This window comes from Baudoinia panamericana (assembly GCF_000338955.1).
Source record: "Baudoinia panamericana UAMH 10762 unplaced genomic scaffold BAUCOscaffold_2, whole genome shotgun sequence".
In the NCBI taxonomy this organism is placed as follows: domain Eukaryota; kingdom Fungi; phylum Ascomycota; class Dothideomycetes; order Mycosphaerellales; family Teratosphaeriaceae; genus Baudoinia; species Baudoinia panamericana.
Genome location: NW_006911258.1, coordinates 1,189,021 through 1,216,019, shown reverse-complemented (window position 1 = coordinate 1,216,019; position 26,999 = coordinate 1,189,021). Strand labels below are relative to the sequence as shown.

General features: G+C 55.5%; 10 protein-coding genes across 10 annotated transcripts; 7 read left to right on the top strand and 3 right to left on the bottom strand.

The window, feature by feature from the left end:
- Positions 1-563: 563 nt before the first annotated feature.
- Positions 564-1,267, top strand: BAUCODRAFT_30396 (uncharacterized protein; the record flags this gene model as incomplete). Its single annotated transcript, XM_007674834.1, has 1 exon — positions 564-1,267. A coding segment is annotated over exon 1 (278 nt), but the record flags the coding sequence as incomplete, so codon positions are not given.
- A 328-nt stretch (positions 1,268-1,595) lies between these two features.
- BAUCODRAFT_30395 (uncharacterized protein) lies at positions 1,596-2,375 on the top strand (the record flags this gene model as incomplete). Its single annotated transcript, XM_007674833.1, has 1 exon — positions 1,596-2,375. A coding segment is annotated over exon 1 (497 nt), but the record flags the coding sequence as incomplete, so codon positions are not given.
- A 180-nt stretch (positions 2,376-2,555) lies between these two features.
- On the top strand, positions 2,556-4,293 carry BAUCODRAFT_357991 (uncharacterized protein). The gene is made up of 2 exons (XM_007675222.1): positions 2,556-2,740; positions 2,795-4,293. The coding sequence occupies exons 1-2, from the start codon at positions 2,667-2,669 to the stop codon at positions 4,116-4,118; spliced, it is 1,398 nt and encodes a 465-aa protein (XP_007673412.1). The 5' UTR covers positions 2,556-2,666; the 3' UTR covers positions 4,119-4,293.
- Positions 4,294-4,509: 216 nt separating this feature from the next.
- BAUCODRAFT_30394 (uncharacterized protein) lies at positions 4,510-8,571 on the bottom strand. The gene is made up of 3 exons (XM_007674832.1): positions 8,194-8,571; positions 5,221-8,141; positions 4,510-5,162 (listed from the first exon to the last, which is right to left on the bottom strand). Exons 1-3 carry the CDS (start codon positions 8,377-8,379, stop codon positions 4,955-4,957), a joined length of 3,315 nt encoding a protein of 1,104 aa, XP_007673022.1. The 5' UTR covers positions 8,380-8,571; the 3' UTR covers positions 4,510-4,954.
- An 844-nt stretch (positions 8,572-9,415) lies between these two features.
- BAUCODRAFT_63591 (uncharacterized protein) lies at positions 9,416-11,615 on the top strand (the record flags this gene model as incomplete). Its single annotated transcript, XM_007674921.1, has 3 exons — positions 9,416-9,440; positions 9,496-11,289; positions 11,320-11,615. The coding sequence occupies 3 exons, from the start codon at positions 9,416-9,418 to the stop codon at positions 11,613-11,615; spliced, it is 2,115 nt and encodes a 704-aa protein (XP_007673111.1).
- A 70-nt stretch (positions 11,616-11,685) lies between these two features.
- On the bottom strand, positions 11,686-12,252 carry BAUCODRAFT_48939 (uncharacterized protein; the record flags this gene model as incomplete). Its single annotated transcript, XM_007674852.1, has 2 exons — positions 11,686-12,031; positions 12,098-12,252. Coding segments are annotated over 2 exons (501 nt in total), but the record flags the coding sequence as incomplete, so codon positions are not given.
- A 613-nt stretch (positions 12,253-12,865) lies between these two features.
- BAUCODRAFT_145295 (uncharacterized protein) lies at positions 12,866-15,680 on the top strand (the record flags this gene model as incomplete). Its single annotated transcript, XM_007675221.1, has 2 exons — positions 12,866-14,459; positions 14,509-15,680. 2 exons carry the CDS (start codon positions 12,866-12,868, stop codon positions 15,678-15,680), a joined length of 2,766 nt encoding a protein of 921 aa, XP_007673411.1.
- A 419-nt stretch (positions 15,681-16,099) lies between these two features.
- BAUCODRAFT_64064 (uncharacterized protein) lies at positions 16,100-18,207 on the top strand (the record flags this gene model as incomplete). The annotated part of the gene is made up of 5 exons (XM_007674941.1): positions 16,100-16,744; positions 16,971-17,130; positions 17,190-17,506; positions 17,573-17,870; positions 17,933-18,207. The coding sequence occupies 5 exons, from the start codon at positions 16,100-16,102 to the stop codon at positions 18,205-18,207; spliced, it is 1,695 nt and encodes a 564-aa protein (XP_007673131.1).
- A 514-nt stretch (positions 18,208-18,721) lies between these two features.
- Positions 18,722-19,773, bottom strand: BAUCODRAFT_145293 (uncharacterized protein; the record flags this gene model as incomplete). Its single annotated transcript, XM_007675220.1, has 5 exons — positions 18,722-18,870; positions 18,923-19,088; positions 19,146-19,490; positions 19,560-19,625; positions 19,687-19,773. 5 exons carry the CDS (start codon positions 19,771-19,773, stop codon positions 18,722-18,724), a joined length of 813 nt encoding a protein of 270 aa, XP_007673410.1.
- A 1,093-nt stretch (positions 19,774-20,866) lies between these two features.
- BAUCODRAFT_356979 (uncharacterized protein) lies at positions 20,867-23,984 on the top strand. The gene is made up of 2 exons (XM_007675219.1): positions 20,867-21,187; positions 21,259-23,984. Exons 1-2 carry the CDS (start codon positions 20,999-21,001, stop codon positions 23,578-23,580), a joined length of 2,511 nt encoding a protein of 836 aa, XP_007673409.1. The 5' UTR covers positions 20,867-20,998; the 3' UTR covers positions 23,581-23,984.
- Positions 23,985-26,999: the final 3,015 nt, after the last annotated feature.

Below are 26,999 nucleotides of genomic sequence, written 5' to 3'. Positions count from 1 at the left end.
TCCTGTTCATTGCGGTCGAACGTACTGCCCTTCGAAGGGTTCCTGATTACGTTTTATCCATAAAGGTGCCTAAAGCTCACCACCCACGTCTCGTCCTCCAAGAAAGACGGAACAAGGGTTGTCACGTTGCCAGGCAGAGACGCAATGTACAGTGTTGTGTTCGCTGGTTACTATCAGACTACGGTCCATACCGAAACGTTGAGAGTGCCACACACGCCAATTCTCCGCACAATGTGGAGAGACTACAGCAGCCTGCATTCGTACGCGGAGGGCAGTGCCGTGTCCGATCGTACCTGAAACGGCCCGCTATCACAACGTTTGTGCAACGTGAGCAGTTATTATGCCTTTAAAGCATAAGGGACTCAGTAACATCGAGTTTAAGCACCATTTTTGCGCGCCTGCGTCGTACAAGTTCCACTCTACGAAGGTTTTAAGAGAAAGGAACATGGCTGGCTTCTGATCCTAGTCTTACACCTGCAGGATAGATGAAGATTGCGGAGCTTTCACATGCTCTTCAATAGACGGCGAGCCATTACCCCGGTCGCTGCACCCACACACCGGAAGACCAGTCCAGTCAAGTTGGTACACCTCTCCTCACGTTCCATCCGGTCTTGCCGAAAGCTATCTAGTGGTCAATCTGTGGCAATCTGTGTATCTCGAGCAGGTACGAAACGAGGGTTAAGCGAGCCACGCCATTGGCGAAGTAATTGTCCGAAAGTGCATACGCTGATGTGCATGCCATGCAGCTGAGGTCGAACTCCGACTGGATGCTTCTGCAGATACTTTCCGGAATGCGCGGTCAAACTGCATGATCGTTCCCTGTCCGTTCAACTGACTGTCGCAACATCAACGTTCTACGGAGGATTAGTCCGTACAGAGTGTCAGGTTTTGTGGACTCCACAGTACATTGAACTACATGCGTGCTTGTGAGGCGGCATACAGGGTCGAGAAAGCGTTTAGTCTTCTGAAGGATTGCTCATGGCTAGGGCACGTCATTGCCATGACTTTTGCACAAGACAAGCAAGGTTGGGCGGAGGGAGGGACATCGTCGGAGAGATTCACACAGCTAGACTGGTGCCGCGCAATGTTTTATCTGTCTTGTGAAAATCTGCCAGGCTCATGTTGCTGTGCTGGAAGCTCGATGCTATCCGTGGTATGGCAACTACGCGAGCATTGTTGGGCAGCAGCTTGTGAGTAGTGTGTCGGTAGGTTCCAGGATTGGCATCTGCCAATCGTCACAGGTCAGGTTACACGAGATAAGCGAGTGAGATGAGCGGTTGTGAGATACGCGCCTTGCACATCACTGATGAGATTCAGGGGAGCACTAGCACATCCCTGGCGTTGTTATGAAGAATGCTTGCCCGGAGCCATCATAGATGGGCAAAGGACGCAAATGGCAAAGCCGCAAAGACGGAAGAATACCCAAAGCTGAGGACCCGAGTACTGCGCTAAGATCTTGCATGAAGCGGGATCTATCGTTAGCGCATCAGATCTTGATCAGCCAATGACACGCTTTGCTCAATCTCCTCATCTTCCCGCTTTTCACGCTCACGGAATGCCCAAGGGGCCGCCGTTGTTGGAGGTAACAGCCACCTCATTTGCACTCGCAGCATCCAGGTATGTCCACTAATTATCAGAAGATAGGTTGGGGTTGCGATAACATCAAGGTCACCGCATCTCAAGCAAACGGGTGAGATGATGCAAGGGCAGCTAGTGCTGAAACCAAAGCGGATCTTCTCCAGCCTGACTTGTGCGGTCGCGAGGCGCTCGCTAGAAAAGTAGCCGCACGCCATGACGATGGGGTTCCTGTCAGCCCCAAGGCGTCCGTAGTGAGGTACGCTGGCATCAGACAGCCACTTCCCCAGAGATCGGTCGTACATGGGCGGTGCCAAAGGTTACACAGATCTCAAATCATTAGACAGGCATCATCTTCGAACCCAAGATTATCTCCGACTCTGGCGTCAGAGGGTTCGCCGATCTGCGGCTGCAGCACTCCCGAAGGTTTGTGACGGTTTCTCGTGCCCTGGCAGACGGCAAGCTAGCTGCGAGGTGGCCCAGATTGGCAGGAGAGGCAATGGAGATTGCGGTCCGGGAGTCTGCACCTCCGCCTCGCGATCGCGATCTGCCAGCTCGAGCTTAGACCCGCTTGCAGTGCAAAAGTGCCTCGGTGGAGCCCCCGTGCTTCCCTCGCGCACGGCGATGGCCAGAAGGGCGATGGTCGCAAGATCTAGCTTTGCCGTGCGGGCTGCAGCACGACGGCTTGTCTCCGACCCAATGCGCCCGCGCCAGCAATCGGACGGTATCTTATACCACTCCGCGCCCTGCGCAACACCCATCTTTCCTCCTCGTTGCACTTCTGCCTCAAGTTTCGTTGACGGCAACCCCTCTGAGTGACATTTGTTATTAGACAAATTCGAGGTAAAACTCAAGTTTGACTGATTGTATCTGTCTATCGTCTCGTCCCGCTCGATACATCTACTCGCCACCCACACAGCCGCCAGCAAGACACCCCGCATCCCAAGACTCGACGTCGTCTCACCTATTAGTAGCTTGGGATCCATCTCCGCGCGTTTCCGAACAACCCAACCAAGCGTTCGTTGCTATCAATCCATAACTGGACTCGGACGCCTTGAAGATCTCCCGACGCTGTAGACGTAAGCATCAATATGCCTCCCATTCGCAACGCGACGGCTCCCAAGCCGATGAAGACCGAAAGGACGCACGAGGAGAATCAAGAAAGGTGAGCAACCGCGATTCGACGTTGCAATGTTGTTTTCTTGCTGACCTCTCCCAGAGCTTACGTTGCAGCCTCCCGCAGGAGTGATCGTAGCTTGGAGGCCCGTGTTGAGAGCGCTCGTCGTGCTTCAGAGATTCACAAGCGCCGTACGGGGCGCTCTCTCAAGGTCGACGAGCAGAGTGTCCTAAATGAAGATATGTACGAGGAGGAAGACGATGATCTCCCAGCGCAGATGCGACGCCTGACCGCACACCTTTCGATGACTGGTGCCGGCGACTTCCACAGGCGCTTCCAGGCTTATATGGCGCAACATGTCGCCATGCGTCAACATCTCGGCGGCGCTGCCGGAGACTGGCAGCAGAACAATCAATACAACAATTATAATGGCCAATATATGAACCCCGGCATGATGCAGATGCCGCCGCAAGGGTATCAACAGCAGATGTATCAGCCACAGATGGCACAACGGTCGCCTGTCAATTATCGGCCGGCACCGTACCCAATGCACAGCAACATGATGCAGCACACCATGAGGCCGAACACGCACAGCCGTTCTATGTCCATTGCGATGCCACAGGAGATGGCCAACTACCAGCAGGCGCAATTACAACAGTCACAGTCGGCGCAGGTCAGCCCTGTAGAGGTCAAGCATATGGACGATCGACGAATGTCGTTGCCCGCGCATGCCGCTATGCCGCCAACACCGCAGTCGCATCGTGGATCTCACGATTCTCCATCCTTGTCGCGTACTGGCTCCTCAACAAACCTAGCGACACCGCATGCTTTCTTTAAGCCAACCAGCCAGTCGCCACCGCAGATGGCCGCAGTCCCTCAGCAGCAACAGCAGCCGTTCCAGCAAACCTGGTCCTCCAACACCAGCCCGTTGTCCATGACCTTGCCACCCAACATGGAGCAGGTCCTCGCCGACAACCCTGCCTTCATGAACGATCCTACCATGTCGGCCATGATGCCCCCTCAGAGTGGCATAACGCCGCGCCCAGGCTACTCATATAATCCCAATGGCAAGCCACGCGATAAGAGCAGTGGCTCTTCGCCCTCGCAGAAGGCTTTCGAAGGCCTTAGCCAGACGTTGATGCCATCGTCATTGGATACGGGCAACCTTACCATGTTTGACAACAGTGCATTCACGACGTCGCCACAGTCTGCCAACAATGAGCAATTCTTCTCGCCGCAGACTCCTCACGCCTTCGCCATGGGCTTTGACAGTGCTGCCACTGGTTTTGACATGTTCAGTGGCACCGGCATGTCATCGCAGAGCCAGAGCGGCCACGTCACACCGCAGGAAGTCGAGAATTGGAACTCCTTCCTCAACTTCGCCGATGACCCTGTTCTCGGATACGACTCAGCTGCTGTAGTGTGAGCGATGCCGTTGCACGCATACCACACTACCACGCTTCTGCGTCTTCCCATCCGTCCACACTGGTTGCCACCATGCCGCGTTACCACGTCCACGACGTCCATTTAGTCGTCATCATCCGCAGGCCGCCTGTTGTGGTCAATGGCGACGCTGGACAATCCATTACTCGACAGAATTGCGCGTATCCATCATGACACCATCATGATTGGCCTACAGCGCCTGTATCACTCACATCATTCGATTCGATACGATACTGTACATATACCCGTCTTGTCCCAAGGCCCTGGTCAAGTCTTGGGGCGATCACTTCTTAATAATGAGCTGAACGACGATTACGACTTGTACACGATTAATGGGTAGTACTGCTGGGCATTGTATCCCAGCACACCGCTGGGATGGCGGTCGGACAGTACGGCATGGCGTTCGCTGTAAGACCCAGCGGGTAGCACATCATTGCTGCTTCGCAGCCTTTGTATTTATGACAGGAAATCAGTCGCGGCGTACTAAAAGCAAGTTGCGGTCTAGCAACGTTCGTCTGGAACTGCCAGCAGATAGAGGGCGCAAAGAACTGGACTCTAGCTACAGCGTAGCTTAGATCTGCGTGTCACCACTCAAGTAATAGGAAAAACGTTCCCATCACTCACCTATACCTACTGTCCCGCTTCTCATACAAGCGAACTCGACGCATTATTGTAACTTGAAGTTTTTCTGCCGAGCTCTTCGATGTGTATGCATAGCCGACAGCACATTGCTGTCGTTGCGCACTCATAGGTGGGTCTGTCTCCTGTGCCGCTAGATGCTGAAGTCACCGACTCACGCCTTGACAACAAAGCAACACACTATCCAAAGAATGCCCGCACAGTCTGCTGCGTCTCCGGCGGCAGCCCGGCGAGCAGCTGATCAGCATCCAGCCCAGCTATCTGAACCAGTTTCCTAGCAGCGCCGACAATCCTTTGCGCCATGTTACCCTGCAACGTTTCCGCCTCAAGCGCCTGTGCCACGAAGGTGAAGCAACGCGCTGCGTGATTCATCACGGCGGGGTTTTGCCTGCTCAATAACATTAGCTGCCTGATAGGAGTTCACAAATTTAAGACTTAACACTTACCGCTCAATCAATTCAGCGAGGAAGGAGTACGCGTACGGCGCCGCCTCCTCATCGTTCACGACCGGTAACGTGTCCACCCAATGTTGCACCACCTCCTGCACATTCCCGACCTTACCATTATTGAAATGCAGAATCTTCGCAATACTCGCGCACGCATTCTCCGTGGCAAACGCATCCTCCTCGCCGCGCGCATTAGGCCGTTGCGTCACCTCAAACAATATCGGCAGGCTGGCGGCAGCAAAGTCCGCCCATGCGTCGCCGCCTTTATGCGCTGCGACGCCGGCGCCGTAGCAGGCGGCTTGGCGATTTGCGGGCGCGTTGTCCCGCATGCCGTCGATCAGCGGCTGGATTATGTGGGCGTGGTAGTGCCAGGAGGCGGGGCCGCAGAATTCGAGGACGTCGTCCAGAATGCAGAGGGCCCATTGGCGTTGTGTGTCGTCGTGGTTGGAGACGAAAAGGTCGTAGTAGTTTAGTAGCCGCTCCCAGTGGGGTAGGAACGTTTGGCCTTGCTGCTTGAAAACTGTGTGGAAGGCTTTGTTCATGTCTGAGAGGAGAGTTTGATCGTCTTCGATGGCGAATTGGGCCTCTTCGTCTGGCTCCTCGCCGTCTTCCCGTTCGGCGGCTTCGTCTTGTCGCGCCTTGACACGGGCTTGAAAGTCCTTGAGAACGCTCTCAGCTGACGTGATGAAGATAGCCATATGTTCATTCGACAAGCAGTCCTTGCCGGAGACTTCGACGGACTCGTAGAAGCACTGGTACATCTCCGCCAAGGTCTCGATCGCCGGCTCCGTCTCCAGAACTTCGAGCACCTTCTCGATCGTGCTTTTCCACAGACTCAAATACTCTTGTGAATGCACGCCATACGCGGCCTTGTACGAGCCGAGTAACTGCGGCACGGCCTTTGCCGAAGCTACCCTTACCGGATCGTGAAAGAAGAAGGCAAGTCCGGGAATGGCAACCTTCTCCATGATCTCAATGACATACGGCGCGAACCCTTGCTGAAGATGTTGCGCGTAGACGGTGATCAGCTCAACAGCCATGAACTTGTCGTCAAGCGTACTCGTCTTGATGCCGATGTACTTGCCCTTCAGCGGCACCAGCTCCCAGCCTTCTTCTTGCTCAATTTGCGCCACGTTATCTTCGTTCTCAAGGAGCTGAATATCCGCCTTCGCCTGCGCGAGCTTTAGAAGAGGTGCCATGACGGCTTGCAGATACGGTATGAAGTCCTGGCCAAGCACTCTGCACATGCGTCCCCAGCAATGGAGCAGATAGCTCTCTTGCGGGTCGTCGTCATCGGTGATGTTTGACTGAACATTGCCAAGCACGTTTACAAGGGTGATAGCATCTTGGCCCATACGCTCCTTGCCCACCGCGAGCGCAATCAGTGTGGCACACTCCATGGCCTTGGCACGCAGCAACCGCATTTCACGTTCGTTCGGTTGCTGCAACACGTTAAACAACAGTGGCATCAGCTGGCCGTACCATTTGCCAAACGTGCTCTCAGCGGAGTCTGCAACCGTCGCAATCGTGGACAGGGCTTGTTCTTGCACAAAGCGCTTTGGGCTCTGCAATAATTGCATGAGATTTTGTAATAAGGTGTCGAGGTAGGGTTCCAAGGTCTCCTTCTCCGCTTCTTCACAAAAGTTGACAAGTGCGGCGGCAGCATGCGATTGCACCCTTGGCTCTGAAGCGGAAAGGACCGTTATGAGTGCCGGAAGGACGATCTGATGGTACTTCGACTGCATGGTGCCCTTAAAATCGGTGCTCATCTGGCCGAGCGCATTGCACCCTGCCCACCTCACTCTCGGATGCGGATCTCTGAGCGCCGGCACGACAAGGTCTAACACCTTGTCGAGTTCACCCTCCATAAGCTCCTGGCAGCCTTCTGAGATGGCCGAGATGGCCATGAGTGCAGCGTGTCTATCGCGCCACGAGCCGGACGTGATCATGCGCGGTAACCAGGTGAAGGTAGGCGGAAGAATAACTTGGCCACCGAGCTTGTTAGCTAGACGATCCATCGTCTGTTCGCCAGCGACATGATTCGAGTCGCTTTCGTCAAACTCTACGTCTTCCTGCGCTTGCCATTCTTCTGCATCCTCGTCGTCAGCACCGACATCCGTCATCAGCGACAAGCATTGAGTAACCATCTCCGAAGTGTAACGTGGATCCTTTTTGCACATGGCAGGATTGCAGTCGGCGAAGGTTGCCATTAGTTCGAGCGCATTCTGTCTTGCTTGGTCGTCGAGCTCCTTGTCCTGGATGATACTGATACTGAGTTGGACGAGGTCGGAGAAAACGTTCTTGAACATCTTCGACGCAAGCTCGGCGAGCTCAATAACCGCCATCAGCGCTTTGGTGAGATTGTCAGAATCACTTGCCTCCTTCAGCGGCAGCAAAGTGTTCAGTATGTCTGGTATGAGCGCGTAGTACTTCTGCTGGTACTTCTTTTGCAGAGTCTGAAAGAAGGATGAAAAGGCTGCCATCGTCGCTACCCGCACTTCAACCGCGTCGTCTTTGAGGCCTCGCTGGAATACGTCGAGGACGGCAGCCTCATGTTGTCGCTCAATGATACCCGGGGCGCTTTCGAATATTCGAAACGCCGATTCACGCATCCCAGCATCAGGTGACTGACTTGCATGATGTAGAGCGGCCAGCAGTTCCGGCCAGGTGTCCCTCGAGCCGTCTGGGTTCAACACCTCATCCTCGACGTACTGTCTTGCAACTTCGGCTATGGCGTCCGCGATCTTGTTCCTCACGTTCGTGGCTTGCTCGGCAGCGTGACAGCGTAGCAGCATGGACCGGATCGCTGCGCGCTGGGCATGGTTGAGCTGCAGGAACTTCTCTTTCATAGAGCCTGACACGGCATCTTTCGTCGTCTTGTATGATGTCCGACGGAAGAGTACTGCCGCAAATGCTCGCATCTGTATCTTGTCAGGTAGGCGATTCGCACGAACCAGCTGCATCCTTACTTACTCCGTCGTCTTGGGAGCCTTGCATCTGCTCGGCAAGGCCCATGAAGAGCATGTCTGGCCGTTGCTCCAGCCATTCTGACTCCAACTGTCTCTCGCCTTGGCCTCGCGTAGTGTTGTCAGGAGACTGAAGCACTTGTAGCAATTGTGTCAAGGCTGCGTGAACCTCTGGCGGCAGCATCGAAGCCATCTGGACTGTTTGTGGGGAAAGGCTCGCCGCTTTGGATCTGAATCACTACCGCCGTTGCATGCACATACGCCGCATATGGGTGGAGGCGCGCAGTTAAAGCAACGAGATCCAACGCTCCGTTCGCGATCACCGTCTGCGAGATTGTCGGCGCGACAACGGCGTGTCAGAGAGGTATAATGCATGCTCCGTCGGAATTTCTGGAGATTTTTGGGGCAGTCAGGGTTCAGCGAGCGCGTCTCGCACGGACGCTAAAGTGACGTGCCTGGCGTCTCTGAACAACATAATCCGCCGCATTGTGGCGTTCTATATGTGGCGCGTGTTGATGGTTCACACACATGCATGCATCCCGTCAGCATGGAGTAGTTGTGACCGGCGAGGTCTCAATCGTGAGCTCACGATGCCAACAAGAGGGCGATCCTCTTGGGCTAAGAAGACGGCTTGGCGGCAGTGCAGAAAGGAATGGACAGCGTTCGGTATCATGGCAGCTTGGCAGGAATAAGAGGGACAGCAATGGGGAAGTTGAGATGGTGTCTTGGTCGTCAGCATCACCTCAAGAGAAGGCCCGGGTTTCGAGCGGAGGCTGTTGAGTCTTAGATGTGTCAGACGAGCTACATGTTTGACGGTCTTCACCAGATGAGAAGTGCCTTGGGGGGTGCAAGTGCGCCGGAGGAGTGAGCGAGAGTGAATGCAGCCTCGTAGGGCTAGCAACGGCGGCCCGAGCCCGACGGGCGACGAGTGAAACAGACGATCTTCTGTCATTCGCACACGCACACGCACCTTTCTCCCTCCCACCAAAGGCCACCTTTGCCCGCGCTTCAGCCGACTGCCCTTGCTGTCAAGTCTCACTCCCCTGAGGTGAATTTCATTATTCAACTCAGCCAACCAGCGACCAGTTGCCTGCCTGTGATTGTGAAGCCACAGTATCTTTAAAAGCGCACAAAGAATCCGAGTCTCGCTCGCTAGCCCGCCGACCGCTCGTCAGCCATTGTCAGACTCCGGCAACGCGCCTTCGCGCCCTCCCACATATCCTTAAGCCATGGCTCAACCCACGCAGCTCGCATGTAAGCCGCGCTTCTCTATATACGAACTGTCAGCGACACTAACCGCTCGCGACAGACCGCACGTCCAAGCACATCGGCCTCTTCGATGCTGCTCCGGTATATGAGCGACTGCCAGGCTTTCAAGTTCCTGAAGGCAACCTCAGGTGTTGCGTCTACTCGCCCGACGGACGCTTCTTCGCATGGGCGTCGCCTGACAAGGTCTTTGTTGTCGACGCCTCGGTAGGGCACGTGGTCACTGAGTTGCCGGCAGAGAATGTGTACGAACTCGGCTTCTCACACGCCGGCACTTACATCATCACATGGCAACGGCCTTCGAAAGATGAGAACGGTGATGCTGTCAAGAATCTAAAGGTCTGGCGGACCATTGATGACAACGCAGGCGAAGGCGGTGAGCGCGACGTGGTTGGCAAGTTCGTGCAGAAGAGCCAGACGGGCTGGAATTTGCAGTACACATCCGACGAGCAGTTTTGCGCGCGCTGCGTCAGTAACGAGATCCAATTCTACGAGAGCAAGGACCTGGGCACCGTCTGGAACAAACTGCGTCTGGAGGGTGTCACCGACTTTGCGCTGGCTCCGGGCGAGACTCATTCGGTTGCCGTCTTCGTGCCGGAGCGCAAGGGCCAGCCGGCGTCTGTCAAGGTCTTCAAAGTGCCTGAGTTCAGCGCACCGGTATCGCAGAAGACGTTCTTCAAGGGAGACAAGGTGCAGCTCAAGTGGAATCAACAAGGCACGAGTGTGATAGTCTTGGCGCAGACCGAAGTGGACAAGAGCAACAAGAGCTACTACGGCGAGACCAACATGTACATCCTCAGCGCCAACGGCGGCTTCGATTCGCGCATCCAGCTCGACAAGGAAGGTCCAATCCACGATGTGACTTGGTCGCCGAACTCGAAAGAGTTCGGGGTGGTCTATGGCTACATGCCCGCCAAGACGACCATATTCAACGTGCGTGCCGTCGCGCAGCACAGCTTCAATCTTGCGCCCAGGAATACCATATTGTTCTCGCCGCACGGCCGTTTTGTCATTGTGGCTGGTTTTGGGAACTTGGCTGGCCAGATGGATATATACGACCTCGAGAAGAACTACGAGAAAGTCTGCACGATCGAAGCGAGCAACGCAAGCACTTGCGAGTGGAGCCCAGACGGGAAGCACATCCTGACTGCCACCACCAGCCCAAGGCTGCGCGTTGATAACGGCCTCCGCATCTGGCATGTGGGAGGCGGTTTGATGTACCACGAGGAGATGAATGAGCTGTATCACGTCGTTTGGCGGCCACAGTCAGCGCTGCAACATCCGCTGGACGACCCTTTGCACCCAGTGCCGATTCCACATGCATCCGCGCTGGAGTACCTGGGCCGGGTGAAGACGCCGTCCAAGCCGGCAGGCGCGTACCGACCTCCTGGTGCGCGTGGGACGGCAACACCACTAGCTTTCAAGCGGGAAGACCAAGGCGGCGCTGCGTTCGTTCGTGAGATGATGTCTGGCAAGGAGCCGGAGACTAACGGTTTCGGGCCTTCCGCCGCCCGACGACGTGTCGTGCCGGGTGCTGAGAGCATGGAATCCAAACTCCCGCCTGGCGCTGTTCCGGGCGGAGGCGTCAGCCTTACACAAGATGGCGATGAGAATCTCACCAAGGCTGCGTTGAAAAACAAGAAGAAGCGAGAAGCGAAAAAAGCGAAGGATGCGGAGACCAAGGCAACAGGCCTTGCGGCGCCAACGGAGAATGGCGATAGCGGGCTCAGCGCCAATGGTACGCCAAACCGTAGCCCTGACCGGAGGGACCGCCCTCGCAGTCGCTCGAAAAGTGGGTACGAGGCCCCTCGCCCGCCATCAAGGAGGAGAGAGGGCAGTCGTATGCGGGACGGCGACAAGCCGAGAGGGCCACCCGTCGAGACCGCATTCGCTTCTCCTGCTAGAAAGACGCCCGTCGCTAATGGTAGGCCTGTTGAAGCAGCGCCTGAAGCCATGTTAGCGCCTTCCCTCGAGGTCACGAGTCCTGGGTCCGGCTCGCCGGAGGAGAAGAAGATCCGGTCGTTACTCAAGAAGCTCCGCGCCATTGACGACCTGAAGATGCGGCAAGCCGGTGGCGAAAAGTTGGAAGGCACGCAGGTGCTGAAAATTGGCACTGAAGTGCAGGTCAAGAAGGAGCTGGACCAATTGGGTTATACCGAGTAAACAGATAGATAGCCCGTATGAAAGGCTCGCTTCAGCGACCCTCCAATACTAGCAGTGACTGCTAATCATCATCCTTGCTGCCACTACGCCTGGCACTCTTCTTCGCGCTCTGATACTCCTTCATCCTCCGTCTGCCTGCCGCTTCGGCCTTCTGCAGCATCTCGACGCGCTCGACCTGCTCCGGGGAAGTCTCACCTGGCACAGCCTCCCGCCCGGCCTGCAAGATCAGTTCGTGCAGCCGCTTGAAGCAGGCATTGACATTGTCGGACTGCTTGCGCGAGTCGTCGGCTTGGATGACGAGGTCGCCGCTTTTGCCAGCGTGGTAGCGGGAGGAGAGGATGTGAGGGCGCAGGATGGAGGGGAGGAGCGGAAGGAAAGAAGATGTCGAGATGCGGAGGGTGACTTTGGAGGAGACTCTAGGAGGGTGTGAGGATGGGACGGGGAGAGTGATTGAGAGGGAGAGTCAGAGGGAGAGAGCCTACTTGTTCACGTTTTGCCCACCTGGCCCGCTGGATCTACTGAAGCTGACCTCTCCGATTGTGCGAGGGATGGTTTCCGCGTCTAGATTGGCGAGCCATTTCCGCGCTGCAGCGAGCTCTGCTTCCTCTGCTACTTGTCCGGCTGTCCGAGTGCTGGCGCGCTGAGATACGTAGCTAGGCCGTAGCGAGTGCTTGAACGCGTGGGGGTGTACTACATTGCGAAGCATAGCCTTGACCCACGATTCATGAGCCGGAAAGGACGATAGTTTAATGGCTCGCGAGTAGGTGAGCGGAGCTGCACGTGCACTGTGCCGCTGACTAAGATCTGGACGGATATTGCCGGCGCAAAACTTTGGACTGCCTTCTCCGCTGTGCGACCTTACCACTTCATTACACCATCACCATCACATACTCTACTCTACACGAGCCATCTTGTCAGGTCGTTCCATCACTCATCAATCCGGACTGCCACGCCTCCACAACTCACTGCGCGTCCCTTCCGATACTGCCACTTCTCCGTTTGCTTCACTCACCAAATTGCGCAGCCTTGTGTGCCGTATATTGAAGTCAACCAACTGAGCTTCATCATCCAGCAATCGCAGAATACTTCTCGCCAGACCTCCCATGCTTCGGCGCTCCATCTAAAAGCGCATTCGGACTCACTCCGTGGTCGTGTCATGACTGGTTCCACTAACTAGAGCCTGCTCCCTTACCAGGCGTGAATCATCCAACCCACCCTCGTCCTGCGCTGATGCGCCTTCTCATGTCTCCATGAACCCTGACCGCCCGTCTGAGCCACCCGAGGAGCCCTATCAGACAAGCGAAGTTGCGCTCTTGTCGCCGGCCTCGCCAAAGCCCATTCATTTCCCAACGCCCACGAACATCCCTGTGCTGGAAATGCAAACGGACGTAGAGTTCAATCAGACGGAAGCTCATATGAGCGATCCCGCTATGCACAACACGGAAGTCCGACCGGACTTTTGGCGTGCTCCGAACGAGCAGCTTGAAGAGGCCGATCACGCTTCGCCCTTCTCCACAGGTGGCGGCGACGCTGCAGACGTTGCGGACGAGGAAGGCGCTACCAATGAGTCGGATATACCGGGCAGCGACGCAAATGAAGCCACAGATAATACGGAGTCTTTCGCGAGTGGGAACACAGACACAGTCTCCGTTCAACTTTCCAACGAGCTTTCCCACCAAGCCAACGTCGGTCTCGAGGCTGCCTCTGCCAGCCACGCCTACCCCTACCAATCTGACGCCCTCGAACCTGCCTCAGATCCAAGTGCGCCGAGCCTTGACCCAGTAGCGTTGTCCGATCAAGCAAATGCCGCTGCGTCCGACCAAGCACTGCCCGCTGCACCTGCCTTCAACGGCAATGTGGACGTGCAAGCCCTGCTTGACACTCTGAAAGTGCCCCCGTCCGCCACAGCTCATACCTCCAACGGTGTGACTTCCGTAACTCCATCATCGCAAGTCCAACCGTCTGCGTCTGGTCTAGATGCGAGCTCGCCGTCGGCGGCAAGTCTTGGTGTCGCGCCGACAGGGCTCCCACCACGTCCGCCACCGCAAGAGCAACCGCTCATCCACCCAAATTACGTGCACAGTCAGCACATCCGCGATTACCACCCCCATGCTGCCAATCCGGCCTTTCAGCCAAATCAACAGCCCGGTGGCCCAGGCAATGTCGCAGACCCAACCTCGCGTAGCTTCGTCCCTCCCGTCCATTCGCCAACCAACCCATCTTCGGCCAGCGCGCAGCAAGGCCTGTCTGTATTCACCCCATTGTCTGCCACCAGTCAGCAGCCACATTCAGCGCAGTCCGCGTTCCAAACGCCCATCAGCGCCCAATCGTACACCGGCGCAGGTTACCCGGGCATGTCACCTACTACCACGACTACCCCCATTCAGTCCCGGCGAGAAGCCAAGCTCGCAGCAGGCGAGGTTCCTGGTGTCGAGGACAAGCCGTGGGATGCAGAGACCCAAGTCAAGTACGACCGTTTTATCGAGACGGAGCGGCAGTACGTGAGCGAGGGCCGGTGGGATCAGTTCCCGATGGGAAGCAGGCTCTTTGTCGGTACGCGCAATCTCGATGGCACCAAGACACGCCGGGACGAAGTCACGCTTGTCGACACCGACGGCGATGATGGTAGTACGGTTGCAGGAGCACGCGCTGATGGGTTGATAGGGAACCTGTCGAGCGAGAAGGTGACGAAGCGGGATATCTTCTACGTTTTCCACAACTACGGCGATCTAGCGCAGATCAGCATCAAACAGGCGTATGGCTTTGTGCAGTTCTTGAGCGCGGACGAATGTAAGCGGGCATTAGACGTGGAGCAAGGGAGACAGATCAGGGACAAGAGGATTCGTAAGTGTGACCGATTATGCATGAACGACACGACCACTGACGAGCGCAGATCTCGAGATCTCGAAACCGCAAAAGAGCCGCGCTCAGCCAAATCAAGGTCGCCGATCACGATCGCCCGACTTTGGAAGAGTAGGCAAGCCAGCGCCTGGTGTGGACAGATACACTTCTGGAAGAGGCGGGGGCGGCGGCGGCGGCGGCGGCGGCGGCTACAGCAAAGGGCCGGGTTACCGATCGCCTTCGCCACCACGAGGATACCGCGACCGCTACAACGACCGCTACCGTGAGCGCTCGCCGGACTATGGTCGAAGAGGTGGAGGCAGATACAGGAGTCCATCTCCGCGTCGCAACGAGGACGATGATCTGCCGCTGCCCCGACGCGCACCGAGCGAGGTGCCGGATGTGCAGATTATCGTGCTGGACACATTAGACCGAGACTTTATCACCTGGGTGGAGAAGGCGTTCTTGGCTCGCGGCGTGCGGGTAGATGTTCTCCTACTTTCACCAAGACTGAGCGAGCAAGCCGTGATTCGTAGACAGATCGTTGAGGGTGTGGTGGCTGTGAGCAAACTCACGAAACACAATCAGAATTCGGGTAAGATTGGCTTGCAGATCTTCAACCGGCAAGGCGGGCAGGGCAACGTGACGTTCGAAGAATATGACAATCTCGATCCGGCGATATGTGTTGAGCTGGTGTTGAGGGCGAAGCAGCAGAGTCAGCCTACTCCGGCGTATGGAGGTGGATATGGTGGAGCACAGTACGGCGCACAGTCTATGCCGCCGGCGCAGCAACAGCAGCAATACGGCGGTGGCTACGGACAGGCTTACGGCCAGCAGCCTGCTGCCGCACCGACTGGCTGGCCACCTGCAGCAGCGCCTTACCCGCCCCAAACACAGCAGCAACCTCCACCACAGAACCTGCAGAATCTTATCACGAATCTTGACCCGAACGGACTACAGAGTCTGCTGAGCGCTATGAACCCGCAGCAATCGCCGAACACGCCACAGATAGCTGCCTATGGAACGCCGCAGTCAGCAGGCTATCCTCAGCACCAGCACCAGCACCAACAGCAACAGCATGCGGCCATGGCGGCACTGCAGCAGAACCCACAAATGGCCCAGGCCATGATGCAGCAGGCTCAGCATCAGCAGTCTGGTACGAGTGGGGGTGGACAGGTCAATATGCAGGATATCCTGGCGAAGCTTGGGACGTACAAGCAATGAGCCCGCCGGTTTGACCGCCAATGGCGACTCCAGCAGATGCTGAAACAGGAGGATGGGGTTGACGTTGCTCTGCAGATGCTGTCGTCCAATAAACTCTTTGCTTCACTGCCACAAGCTACTGTACACAAATCGCATGTCTCGCGCCGTCGTGAAGTGGCCTTCACCAGGCCAGTGCTACCTGTTGGTATGGTGAACAATTCCCAAAATCCCGTGCTGTGTCACAATGCTAGTGCATTCTCAATGCATCTACAATACTCGCTTCGGTAAATCATCGGTAGCTGGCGACGCCAAAGCGCTGCATGTGACCTTGACCCTCAACTCCACGCATCAAGACTCGGCGCCTACGCATACAGAGCAAGTCCCAATAATCAAGCTGCGAATATGACTAGTCTTGTCCTGCAGTCATCTGCGTGGTGACCATGGAGCGAGGGAATGTGGACAGCAGCGCAGAATTGCCGCCTGCAAAGTATCCCGGCGAAGACACTCGACCAACATCCCGAAAAGAACTCCTTGGCTTCTATACCTACAGTTTCGCCGCGGAAGTCTTCCCGATATGTGGCTTAGGAGCCTTCATTCCCATCGCACTTGAGACGTTAGCCAGACAGTCAGCAAGTGCAGTCCTTGCCAGCGACCATAGCAGGCCTTGCGCACAGCCAGGCACTGAGAGGAGCTTCAGTAATGTCACCGCACGACGCAACCAAACGCCTCATGGCGTGCAATGCGACTTCCGGTTCTTCGGAACGTACATCAATACGGCCAGCTTCGCAATGTACACCTTCTCTGTCTCCGTCCTGCTACAAGCGCTGCTGGTGATCACAATGTCCGCCGCCGCGGACCATGGCCGCTACCGTAAGACGTTACTTGTTGGGTTTGCAATCGCAGGCGCCATTGCGACCATGCTCTTTCTGCTAGTTTCACCTGCAGTATACTGGCTTGGCAGTGTTTGGGCCATTGTGGGAAACGTCTGCTTTGGTGGGAGCTTTGTGCTGCTGAACTCATTCCTACCACTTCTCGTAAGAAATCATCCGGCCGCGAAGGACCCAAACACGTACACGTACCACAGTGTGCAACTGCCTGCCGGAGACAACGAGGTTAGTTTCCTTCTATGGTCCTACGTTTTGCAGCTACATCCTAGATCTCCGTTCCATGGCATCTAAAGTGAAAATCGCCGCCTCATCAGCGCTGACCACCATCATGTTTCCATTCCTGCACTTACGGTAACTCGCTTTGCGCCTGCAGATTACGTGGTTGGAAGTCCAGTTCGCTAATTGGAATCCGCAGAATCTCCAGGAAGAGTCGGCGGACGGTCAAGAAGCTCATCTGCACGACGTCGTAGACTCGACCGCAGCTCTGCTTCCTTCCGACGAACAAACAGCACCATATCCACCATCTGCCTCTCTGCCTTCACCACAGATGCAGCTTTCGACCCGAATTTCGTCTTATGGAGTCGGTACGTGGTCGCTTGACACATCCGCACTCACTTTGCGACATATCACTGACAGATCGGAGGCATTGGTTATATTGCCGCAGTAATCGTACAGATCTTGGCACTGGTCATCATCCAGCTCACAGGCGCCTCGCTGTACTCGATCAAGTTGGTCCTCTTCGTCATTGGGTTGTGGTGGCTATGCTTTACGTTTCCAGCAATGCTATGGCTCAGACCACGTCCGGGTCCTCCATTGTCCTCGGGCCAGAAAGGCAAGTCTCGGACTTGGCTGGCATATATGTGGTATTCCTGGGCAAGCCTTGCTAGAACCCTCGTCCGAGCCCGGAAACTGAGGGATGTGCTATTGTTCCAGGCGGGGTGGTTTATGATATCTGATGCGGTACGTGCCCAGAGTGTACAGTCCCACCAACGTCTCAAACAATGCTGACGGTTGCTACGTCTGCAGATAGCCACCGTCTCCGGAACCGCCATTCTGTTCGCGAAAACGACGCTGGGCATGGGCAGCTCGGCTCTAGCGCTGATCAACGTAGTCGTTTTCCTGTCTGGCATTGTCGGGGCCTTCAGCTGGTCAGCGGTTAGCCGAACGATGCACCTGAAGCCAGGCCAAACGATTCTGTTCTGTATATACATCTTCGAGCTTATCCCATTATACGGATTGCTGGGCTACATACCTGCGATTCAGCGCTTAGGCGTCTTCGGCCTTCAGCAGCAGTGGGAGATGTATCCTCTCGGTGCAGTCTTCGGTACGTAGCCCGGAGCCTTAGCCTTGCGTTTTGGCCGGTCGCTAATGGACCTTTCTTGGCAGGTCTCGTGCTTGGTGGCCTTTCCAGCTACTGCAGAAGTCTCTTCGGCGAGCTGATACCAGCCGGAAGCGAGGCCGCCTTTTACGCTCTCTATGCAATCACGGACAAAGGGAGCAGTGTTTTCGGTCCCGCTGTTGTCGGTGCCATTACCGATGCTACAGGCGACATTCGACCTGCTTTCTGGTTCCTGGCCGCGCTAATCGGACTACCCATTCCACTCATCTACTTAGTGGACCTCGAGAGAGGAAAGCGTGATGCTGCCGCGTTGGGAACATAGTTACGAGCCTTTTGCGGGTAGGCTTCGTGCACTCGCCATTGGAACGGCCCTCGTCGACGCACGACCAAACAGCCAGCGATGTGGGCCAGGCGGTGGATGTCAGGTCGGAGAGTCACCGACAGTCGAGTTTGCCCCGCTTTTGTACTCATTGATCGGACCGTTCCTATCAACAACGCGTCCGCTGCAGCCTACGGCTCCTCCGCGGGGGGCAAAACACGTCCAGATGATCACTGCGATCAGAGTGATCGCGGAAAACTACAATCGTGGTAGCGAGAGTCTTTTAGCCGCATCCGCGCAGGAGCACAATCATTGAACGGAAGGGTGTTGACAACCTCCCGGCAATCTTCAACCAGCAGCACGCCAGACAACCGTTGGGTATCTTGACTGGTGCGATTTAGCCATGACAGGCAATTTCGAGGACGTTGTCACTGCAATATGCGTACAGTAGAACCGCAAACGCGTGGTGTGAGGCTGCGGAATCGGGAGAGTGGGACTCAGCACGGTGCTTCGCGCATCATACAGGTTTTCTCAGACCAACACCACACCATAGAATTGGTGCTAGACTGGTGGCACAGTCGAATGTAAACAGACTGATGAGCCAGATGACGACCAGCACCGGAACCGGCGCAAGTAGTACTTCGGTCCTGCTCAGAAATGGTAATGCTACGAGCACAGTCAGCACATAGCCATCGTTTGAAGCGGATCTGTGACACACCATTGTAGCCTAAGAAGGTAATGACGAAGTAATACGACAATGCCACCAGATACATCGTGTTGCCAAAGAAGTTCGAGACCCAATAGTCTTGGGCGATGAGGGGCATGAGCAGGAATTGCAGGACATAGAGGAAGACCCAAACGGGTAAGAAGGCACGGATAGCGACCTGTGAAGCCATCAGTGACTGCGAAGTGTGAAATGTTTGCTTGAGTAGACGGCTGACATCGAAGCAATAGCCAAACTCAAGACCTTCCTCGCCCGGATTCGGAGGCGGCGGACCGAACAGGCCCTGCCGTCGCTTACCCAGCACTCGACCGACCAGAAAGTACATTAGCGTGGCCACGGCTAGAGACACACCAAGGAAATGGCCGAGAACGAAGACCAAGGCGACTTTGATCGTGGCCAAGGCGTGGCTTGCATAGGCGATACCCCAGGCGAGACCGGTCAGGAACAGGAATAGCGATAGAAGATAGGTGAAGGCTGGGTCTGGCCGGTGGTAGGTGTTCTTCGTCTCTTTAGATCGTAGTATCAGCATGATCAATCCCCACGCAATCGGAAGCGTGTCTGGCTGAGTACGAACGTTTCTGGCAGTCTCGTCAGTGTCATGCGTATGACGCAAGTGGATTGCTGGACGTACGAGGTAGTAGATATTCCGGAAGACCTTCTTCGGCGCGATGACCAGATGTGTCATCTCCCATACTGCCTGCATATCCTCAGCACGCATTCCAGAACCGATCTGTGCAGGTAAGAGACAATGAGCGTACCGTTTCAAAGTCCATTGACGTGAACTTGAATAGCCTCCGGAAGAAGGCGGGCACCCTCATTGTGCTGTTGCGCCGTTGACTGGACATCGCGACTTTACTTTGTTCTCGAATGCAAGCGTTATTGGGCCTGTCTCTGGTTCTGGTACTATCGTGGTCGTCTGAATGATACTCGCTGCTCCATAGCCGGACGGCTTGACCGAGAACTTCCGTAGCCGTAAACACACACGCTAGGTCTGCGGAGCGCTCTCGTCTGCCAAGCTTGTTGCACCCTTCACTTTATGCCACAGGACGGTGCTCCCGTCTATACACAACGTAGTCTTTGTTGCTTCACCCACCGGTTGTGGCGCCGGATCATGCGGGTCGTTCCGCTGGCGAAGCCTTCCTTCTGCCTCTGCACTGCCGCTGTAGCTCGCGCATTCCCAGAGCACATCTACCAAAGCATCATTCACCCCTGGGCATACCAGCTTCCATACTGTCAAAACTCACAATTGACTTGCGGGTTGATAGGTATATAAACGGGTACCGGGCCGGCATACATCAATCCGTTGCGTGCGCCCCTTACGAAGGTTTAACTTCACAGCCATCCTGCTCCCCCAGTCAGACTCGGCATCCACCTTGTCGATCTTGCTACACGCTTGTTTGATTGATACATAGGTGCAACGGCGGCGCGCCGAGTATGGCGGAGTATGACCCGTTGGGTCTGCCTGACATGATGGAGGACCAGCCCTCTCATGATTACACTTACTCCTACGATCAACAAGAAGATGCCGGCGATGAAGACGATGACTATGATCCGTCAAGCTTCATGACCGGCAACGGCGCTACCCAAGCGCCTGCTCAAGGTACGCAGATCGAGCAACCATCAGCACAGCCGGAGCAGCCAAGCAAACCGAAAACAGTCGGTGGCTTCATCATTGAAGAGAGCGACGACGAGGAAGAGTCTGATCACGTACCTCCACCATCACAGATCAATGGAGCGGAAGGCACGCAGAGCGGTCTTGGTGCCGTGGCAGTGTCGAACATAGCGGAGGGTGTACCTATAGCTAGTGAACCTACACAAGACTCTGCTGCTGCGCAAGAACAGTCCGCCAGTCTCAATGGGTCTGCTGCTATTGCTCCTAATTCCACCACTGATGTTTCTCCCACTTCACCCGCTGTTTCTGCCCCTGCTGCTCCATTCACCGCGCCGCAAGATGAGGGTAAGCATGTTGTTTCAGCTGCCGCGAATGGCACGCAGGTCGCCAGCGCTGTCGCCCCGGCGCCGAAGCCGACCGTCAACGGCACGAGTGCGCCTGCAGAGAGCAGCAATCCTATGCCACAGTCTACTCTGCAGCAGAGGTTGCCTCACGACAAAGTTGGCAGACTCGAGGACCGCATTAGGGACGATCCGCGAGCCGACACCGAAGCGTGGTGGGAGTTAGTACAGCACTACAAAGACAAGGATCAGCTTGACAACGCACGGAATGTGTATGTTCGTATGCTTGAAGTCTGGCCAACAAGTGTACGTGTTCTTTATCAGTACAACAATGAATTCATTGCCCCTTGGGAATCCGTGCTAACACCTTTTTCTAGCCCGCCGTTTACCTTTCCTATCTCGATCTCGAGTACTCAGACTTCGACCGTAATCACATTGACCAACTCTTTTCGGCCTCTCTGCCGGTCATTCCATCGTTGCCGCTCTGGACGAGCTATCTTTCTTACCTACGACGCGTGTTCCCGCTTGTGCCCGATCCCCAAGGTGACAACCGCAAGATCATCACGCAAGCCTTTGAAGCCGTTCTTGACACTGTAGGCATAGATCCAGATTCCGGCAATCTCTGGCGCGACTATATCGACTTCATCAAATCAGGCCCTGGCATGCTTGGTGCAACCGGCTGGCAAGATATGCAAAAGATGGACCAGTTGCGGAAGGCGTACCAGCGAGCCATCAAAGTACCCACTGAAGACTTGATCAAGTTGTGGAAGGAGTACGATAACTTTGAGATTACCTACAACAAGGCCACAAGTCGTAAAGTACTGCAGGAGCAGAGTCCGCACTACATGACTGCGCGCACTGCAGAGAAGCAGCTACGCAGCATTGTTGATGGCCTTCAGCGTGACGGAGGAGGCGGTGCCAAGCTGCTCCCCACGCTGCCACCACTCGAAGGGTGCGAGGGCGATGACGCCTTCGCAGAGCAGGTAATGAAGTGGCGTGCTTGGATTGAGTGGGAGAAGAGCGATCAACTTGTGCTCAAGGACGAAGAGATCTCGCTTTGGAGGAAGAGGATCGTCTATGCGTATAAGCAGGCGACGATCAATCTCCGCTTCTACCCTAAAATATGGTTCGAAGCCGCACAGTGGTGTTTCGAGCAGCTCGGTGTCGAGGACATGGCAACGCACGGGGAAAAGTTTCTTGACGACGGCCTGATGGCGAATGCGGAGTCTGTGCTCCTGACTCTGAAAAAGACCGATCATCTGGAGCAAACGATGCCGACAGACGGTGGTGATGAACAGATCATCAAGAATGGCGAGCGGCTGGATGCTGTGTTTGAGAGTTGTGTTAAGTGTCTGTACGATCTGAATAAGAAGCACACGGAGAGGAAGGATCGCACGATTGCAGAGGCCAAGGAGCACTTCGCTTCTCTACCGCCCGACGAAGCCGACGACCAACAAGCAGTAGCACGGGATGAAGACGACGATGAGCGCCATGGAGATGAGTCGCCCGTTGAGAAGCCGAAGACCCGCGCTGAGCAGCTTCAGGAGCGTATCAATGCCATCCAGTCCGCCGCCCGGATTCAGAACGAAATTATGAAAAAGACCATCTCGTACGTATGGATCGCCAAGATGCGCTCTTTCAGGCGCGTCCAAGGCCAAGGCAAACCGCAAGCTCCGAAGAAGGGATTCCGCGGTGTCTTCGCTGAGGCTAGACCGCGCGGGCAACTGGCGGCTGATGTGTATGTGGCGAGCGCGTTGACAGAGTGGCACTGCTACAAGGATCCGAGTGCGCTGAAGATTTTCGAGCGCGGCCTCAAGCTCTTCCCAACTGACGAAGGTTTCGCAATCGAGTATATGCGGCACCTTCTCTTCGCTGGCCAGGGAGACGTGGTCAACGCTCGAGTTGTCTTCGAGACTACCGTCACGAAGATCACTAACGGCAAGGGCATTACCGAGCAGGAGAAGAAAGCCAAGATTCGGCCACTGATCAACTATATGCATGAGTATGAGAGTCAGTACGGAGACCTTGCGGCGATGAAGAAGCTGGAAGCTAGGATGAAGGACTTGTACCCCGATGAACCGGAAGTTAGCAGGTTTGCAATGCGGTTTGATATGCCCGGAAAGTTCGACGGCATGAGTGTGCAGCTGATACTGTCACCGGCGCAAGCAAAGCCGAAGACAACGTTCGGGGCCGCACAGCAAAACGTACCGATGCTGGCAGTGCATGGTATAGCTGGCGAAGAGGCCATGCTAAGGCTGGGACGGAACGGACCCTACATGGCGAGCCCGAAGCGTCCGCTTGAAGACGATACTGACGCAGATACGCCTCGGAAATTCATGCGTGCCGAATCGCCACTGAAAGGGGCTGCGGGCAGAAGAGTGCAGGGTCACGTGCCCACCGGCTCAACCTCGAATCCTGTCACGAGCACGGGAACGGGCGGCACCATCACAGTCAACAGTGGTGGCAACAGCGGATACATGACGAAGAGCTACGTGCCTGCCACGTCTCCTGCCTACAACGCGGCCGCGAGCGCACCGGGGAATCCGACAGCACCTCCGGCCCAGTCACAGTTCCCAGGAGAGATCAACTACTTGCTCTCCATCCTGCCGCCTGCACATTCCTACAATGTCACCGTCTTTCTGCCAGAGAAGGTGCTGGAGTTGCTGAGGTATACGAACTTGAACAGGTTGGTGCGGTAGAGTACGGACTAGGCGGTCAAGCACTCGACGGCCCACGGTCTTCAAAGCACGGCAAGTACTTGTTGTACCGATCAGGAATTCTTATGGCGCGGCTGCTGCAGGTGCTGCGGCGCCTGGGCGTGAGCAAAGGAGCCTCCGCCGTTGAGTTTTGAGCATGCTGATAGTTGCTCTGGCGCCGGCTCAAATTGTACCATAATCATGAAATAATGAGTGGAGCCAGTCCTGAAAAGCTTCCACAGATTATTATTGGATTGTTCCGCACTGGCGATTGCACAAGCCCATACATGCTTCTCGTCGTATGCCATCGTCGCGCCTCCACGCGCTGTTACGCACGACTGTAACCGCCGTGCGGATGACCAGTGGTTACGAGCCTTCAACAAAGCTTGCGGTTATGGTGCAGGGAGTGGAATGGCTACCGTCAAAACCGTGCTGTTTTTGAAGGATCGAAGCTGGACCAGTCGAGTCTTGACAACTCGAGGATGTCTAGAGAGGGGATGTTGTAGCGCTTGCTCCCCATACACGGTGTGCGCATGAACAACACATCAACAGTCTTCACTGCGTTCTGCTCGCGGGTACCCCATACTCTAGTCCTCTGCAGAGGTGCATGTGTGCTTACCCTCCCTTGTGAGATAGGGCAGACTAAAGACTTCGTGATCATTCCCTGCTTTTGGAGGGTCAACTGTCACTCATCATGATCTCGCTTGCCGGTCTACCGATATCTACATGTGTCGTCCTCACTAAGCCCATGTTCGAGCTGTAACCAAGGACAACAAGGCGAGAAGCTTGGTCTCGTCGTATTTAGAAACATCTACTCGAGGACCGCCCCTGCGTGGGCAGAGTGCGCCCGTACTCCGAAAGAGGAGAATACAGCAAGCATATGGTCGTGGAATGGAGAACGGGAGGCACTCGTGATGCCAAGACAGGCTGCTTTTCCGGCAGCAGTTCCGCTTCCCATACAAACGAGCGATAGCCTGCATCTCCCGTCGTCAACCATCGATGATCTCAACATCCGCACCTCTAGCGCGCGATATGTAATTCGCAGATGATCACCATGGCGAGAAGTGCCAGGACGATTTTCATCGACACTTGGCCGCGATGCATGTGTGATCGAACCGCTCATCTCCGCCTTACAAGACAACATGAAGTGTTTGGCGCTGACAACGATGCCTACTCGTGAGCAGACGCCGGCGGCACAGACCTGCCACCGTGATGGAGTATCCGGCAAGTCACCACACGTGTGCGCGATCTGTTTCCGGAAGGCACCACGGCGGAGAACGCTTAATGGCTTGAGAGGGTCGCCTCCCAGACGATGAGCGCTTCGCTAAATTTCCGAGTCGCGTTTACGAGAGACTGGAACGGAAAGATCGTGGACTTGTACAACAAGTTCTACGGCCGTAAGTTCACCGTGAAGAACGTCAAGGACGGCTTTGCCACTTAGCGGACGTGGAGCTAGCAGCGATCTAAAAGCGCTGCTGTTTGAGCATACCGCAATAGCACAGGGCAAGTAGGGCTTCTCTGTCTCCTTCAGTCCGAGAGACCATGGATTTTTGTCGGGTTTTATGCCGTTATGGCATGATAATTTCGAGTCTAAATGCTCGGCGCAGTCACGCATCCGGAGCGTTGCCACGCCGTGTCATCAACATAAGATCACCTAGTGTTTTTATGACCCGAGCAGGCTATGCCTGGTGTGGTTCGGCGTCTTCCGAGGCTCGGGTCTGTACATAGCAGTCGCGGAATCCATGGCGATCCACACGCGTCGAGAGTGGAGGCTGCACGAACTGCATGTCTGGAGTACCGGCGCTGCGAAACCCAACCAAGCCGGATACAAAGGACTCCGGTTTCAAAACCAGCCGACTCGTGTTGGATCTGCACATCGTGTCGTAATGTGTCAAGCCCGCCATTCGCCCCGAAGGCTCCATACGCAGCATCGTATGCTAGACCGTAGGCTCCGGCAGATCGTACACTGCATGACATCTCGGAAACCCCGCAAACTTCCTGGTTCCGTCTTCCACATGACCAATGGACGGATGCACCTCGAAGCCAATATGCTGGTTTTGCAAGCCGAAGATTCAGCGGCTCGACTCAGTAGACCTCAAGCTCCCATCGGTTAGTTCAGACATGCTAGCATTGACCATGAGTGCAGATGACAGTCATGGTCGTCCAGATAGGGTTGTGGCATCCGCTTGCTGCTACGGTTTGCTTGTCGCCTCCTGCAGCTAATCCTTCAAGCGGAACCCTCAGTGCCACCAGACGCCTGGCAGATTCCGAATGGCTGTGATGCTGTGCAGTAGGATGAAGGGTGCGCGGCTCACAGTCCTTCGACTACACCATTAATGGCTTGGTGTTCACAACTTCGCTGTCTGTCCGGAGGGGTTACCTTCAAGATTCCCTTTCCGGATCCGAGCAGAGCTAGAGGAAGTTAATGCACGGGATGAGCTCCTCCTCGACCACCAACGGTGTCAAAAAAGCCGAGACTGCAGTCTGGGAAGAGTCTGTTCGTGTTTGGCCTCCCGAGCCATAGCGTAGGTGATATTGCTCCCACCAGCATAGGACCTAGACATGCTGGTGGGAGTGTCGGGAGGCAGCGCGCTGCGGACGTTTGTCGTAGGCTAAGGTAAGTGGAGCGACATGGAGTGCAGTCAGGATGGTCTGATGCATAGCTGACGCCCGCAGTCCATCATCTGTAGGCCATGGGTTGAGTGGTCTGCCGCGGTTTGCACGAGGCAAAGGGGAAGATTTTGTTACATCTTCGCCCGAGCGAGCTTTCGTATAACGGAAAATCGCTTACACGGAGGGTTGAGCTGCATACACGGGGATCTTCCAAAGGCTGTCCTACCGCGTCTCAGTCCCAGTTTAAAGCTGTACAGCCTTCAGAGTGTTCATACGCGCTGCGGAGCACGTGACATACGACCGGCAAGCTCAGGGTCGTGCCTGCCTTCGCTTGGGTGTGCCAAGCCAACAATGCTGCGGTTGCTTCAAAGCTTTCCCGGCCACATCATCCACTCTAGCAACCAACACCACTGGAGCAAAACACCAGCTACTCCGAAGAACTTGAACGGTACGTTGCGCTGCCATCATTGACAACCTCAGCACTTGATTTGACCCGTTTCCGAATGCTACATTGCTGTTAGCCCTGCCTGCAAACTTTGCCGCCTAGAGCACGCGTTCTCCCACCTTTCGCACCACTCAGCTACGACGGCGCGCATCACATCACTGACAAGTCTGAATCAGACACCAAGCACCAACCCAACCGTCCCATCATCATCAATCAAACAGGCTTCAGGTACGTCTTAGCATTGCCGCCGCACATGCAACCTTTCTCGATATCCCCGTCACCGCCACTTCCTTCACTCGCCATTGCGGCTTCTTGCTGAGTTCACTTGAGCTATCACGCCAGCTGTGAAATCACATGCAATCGG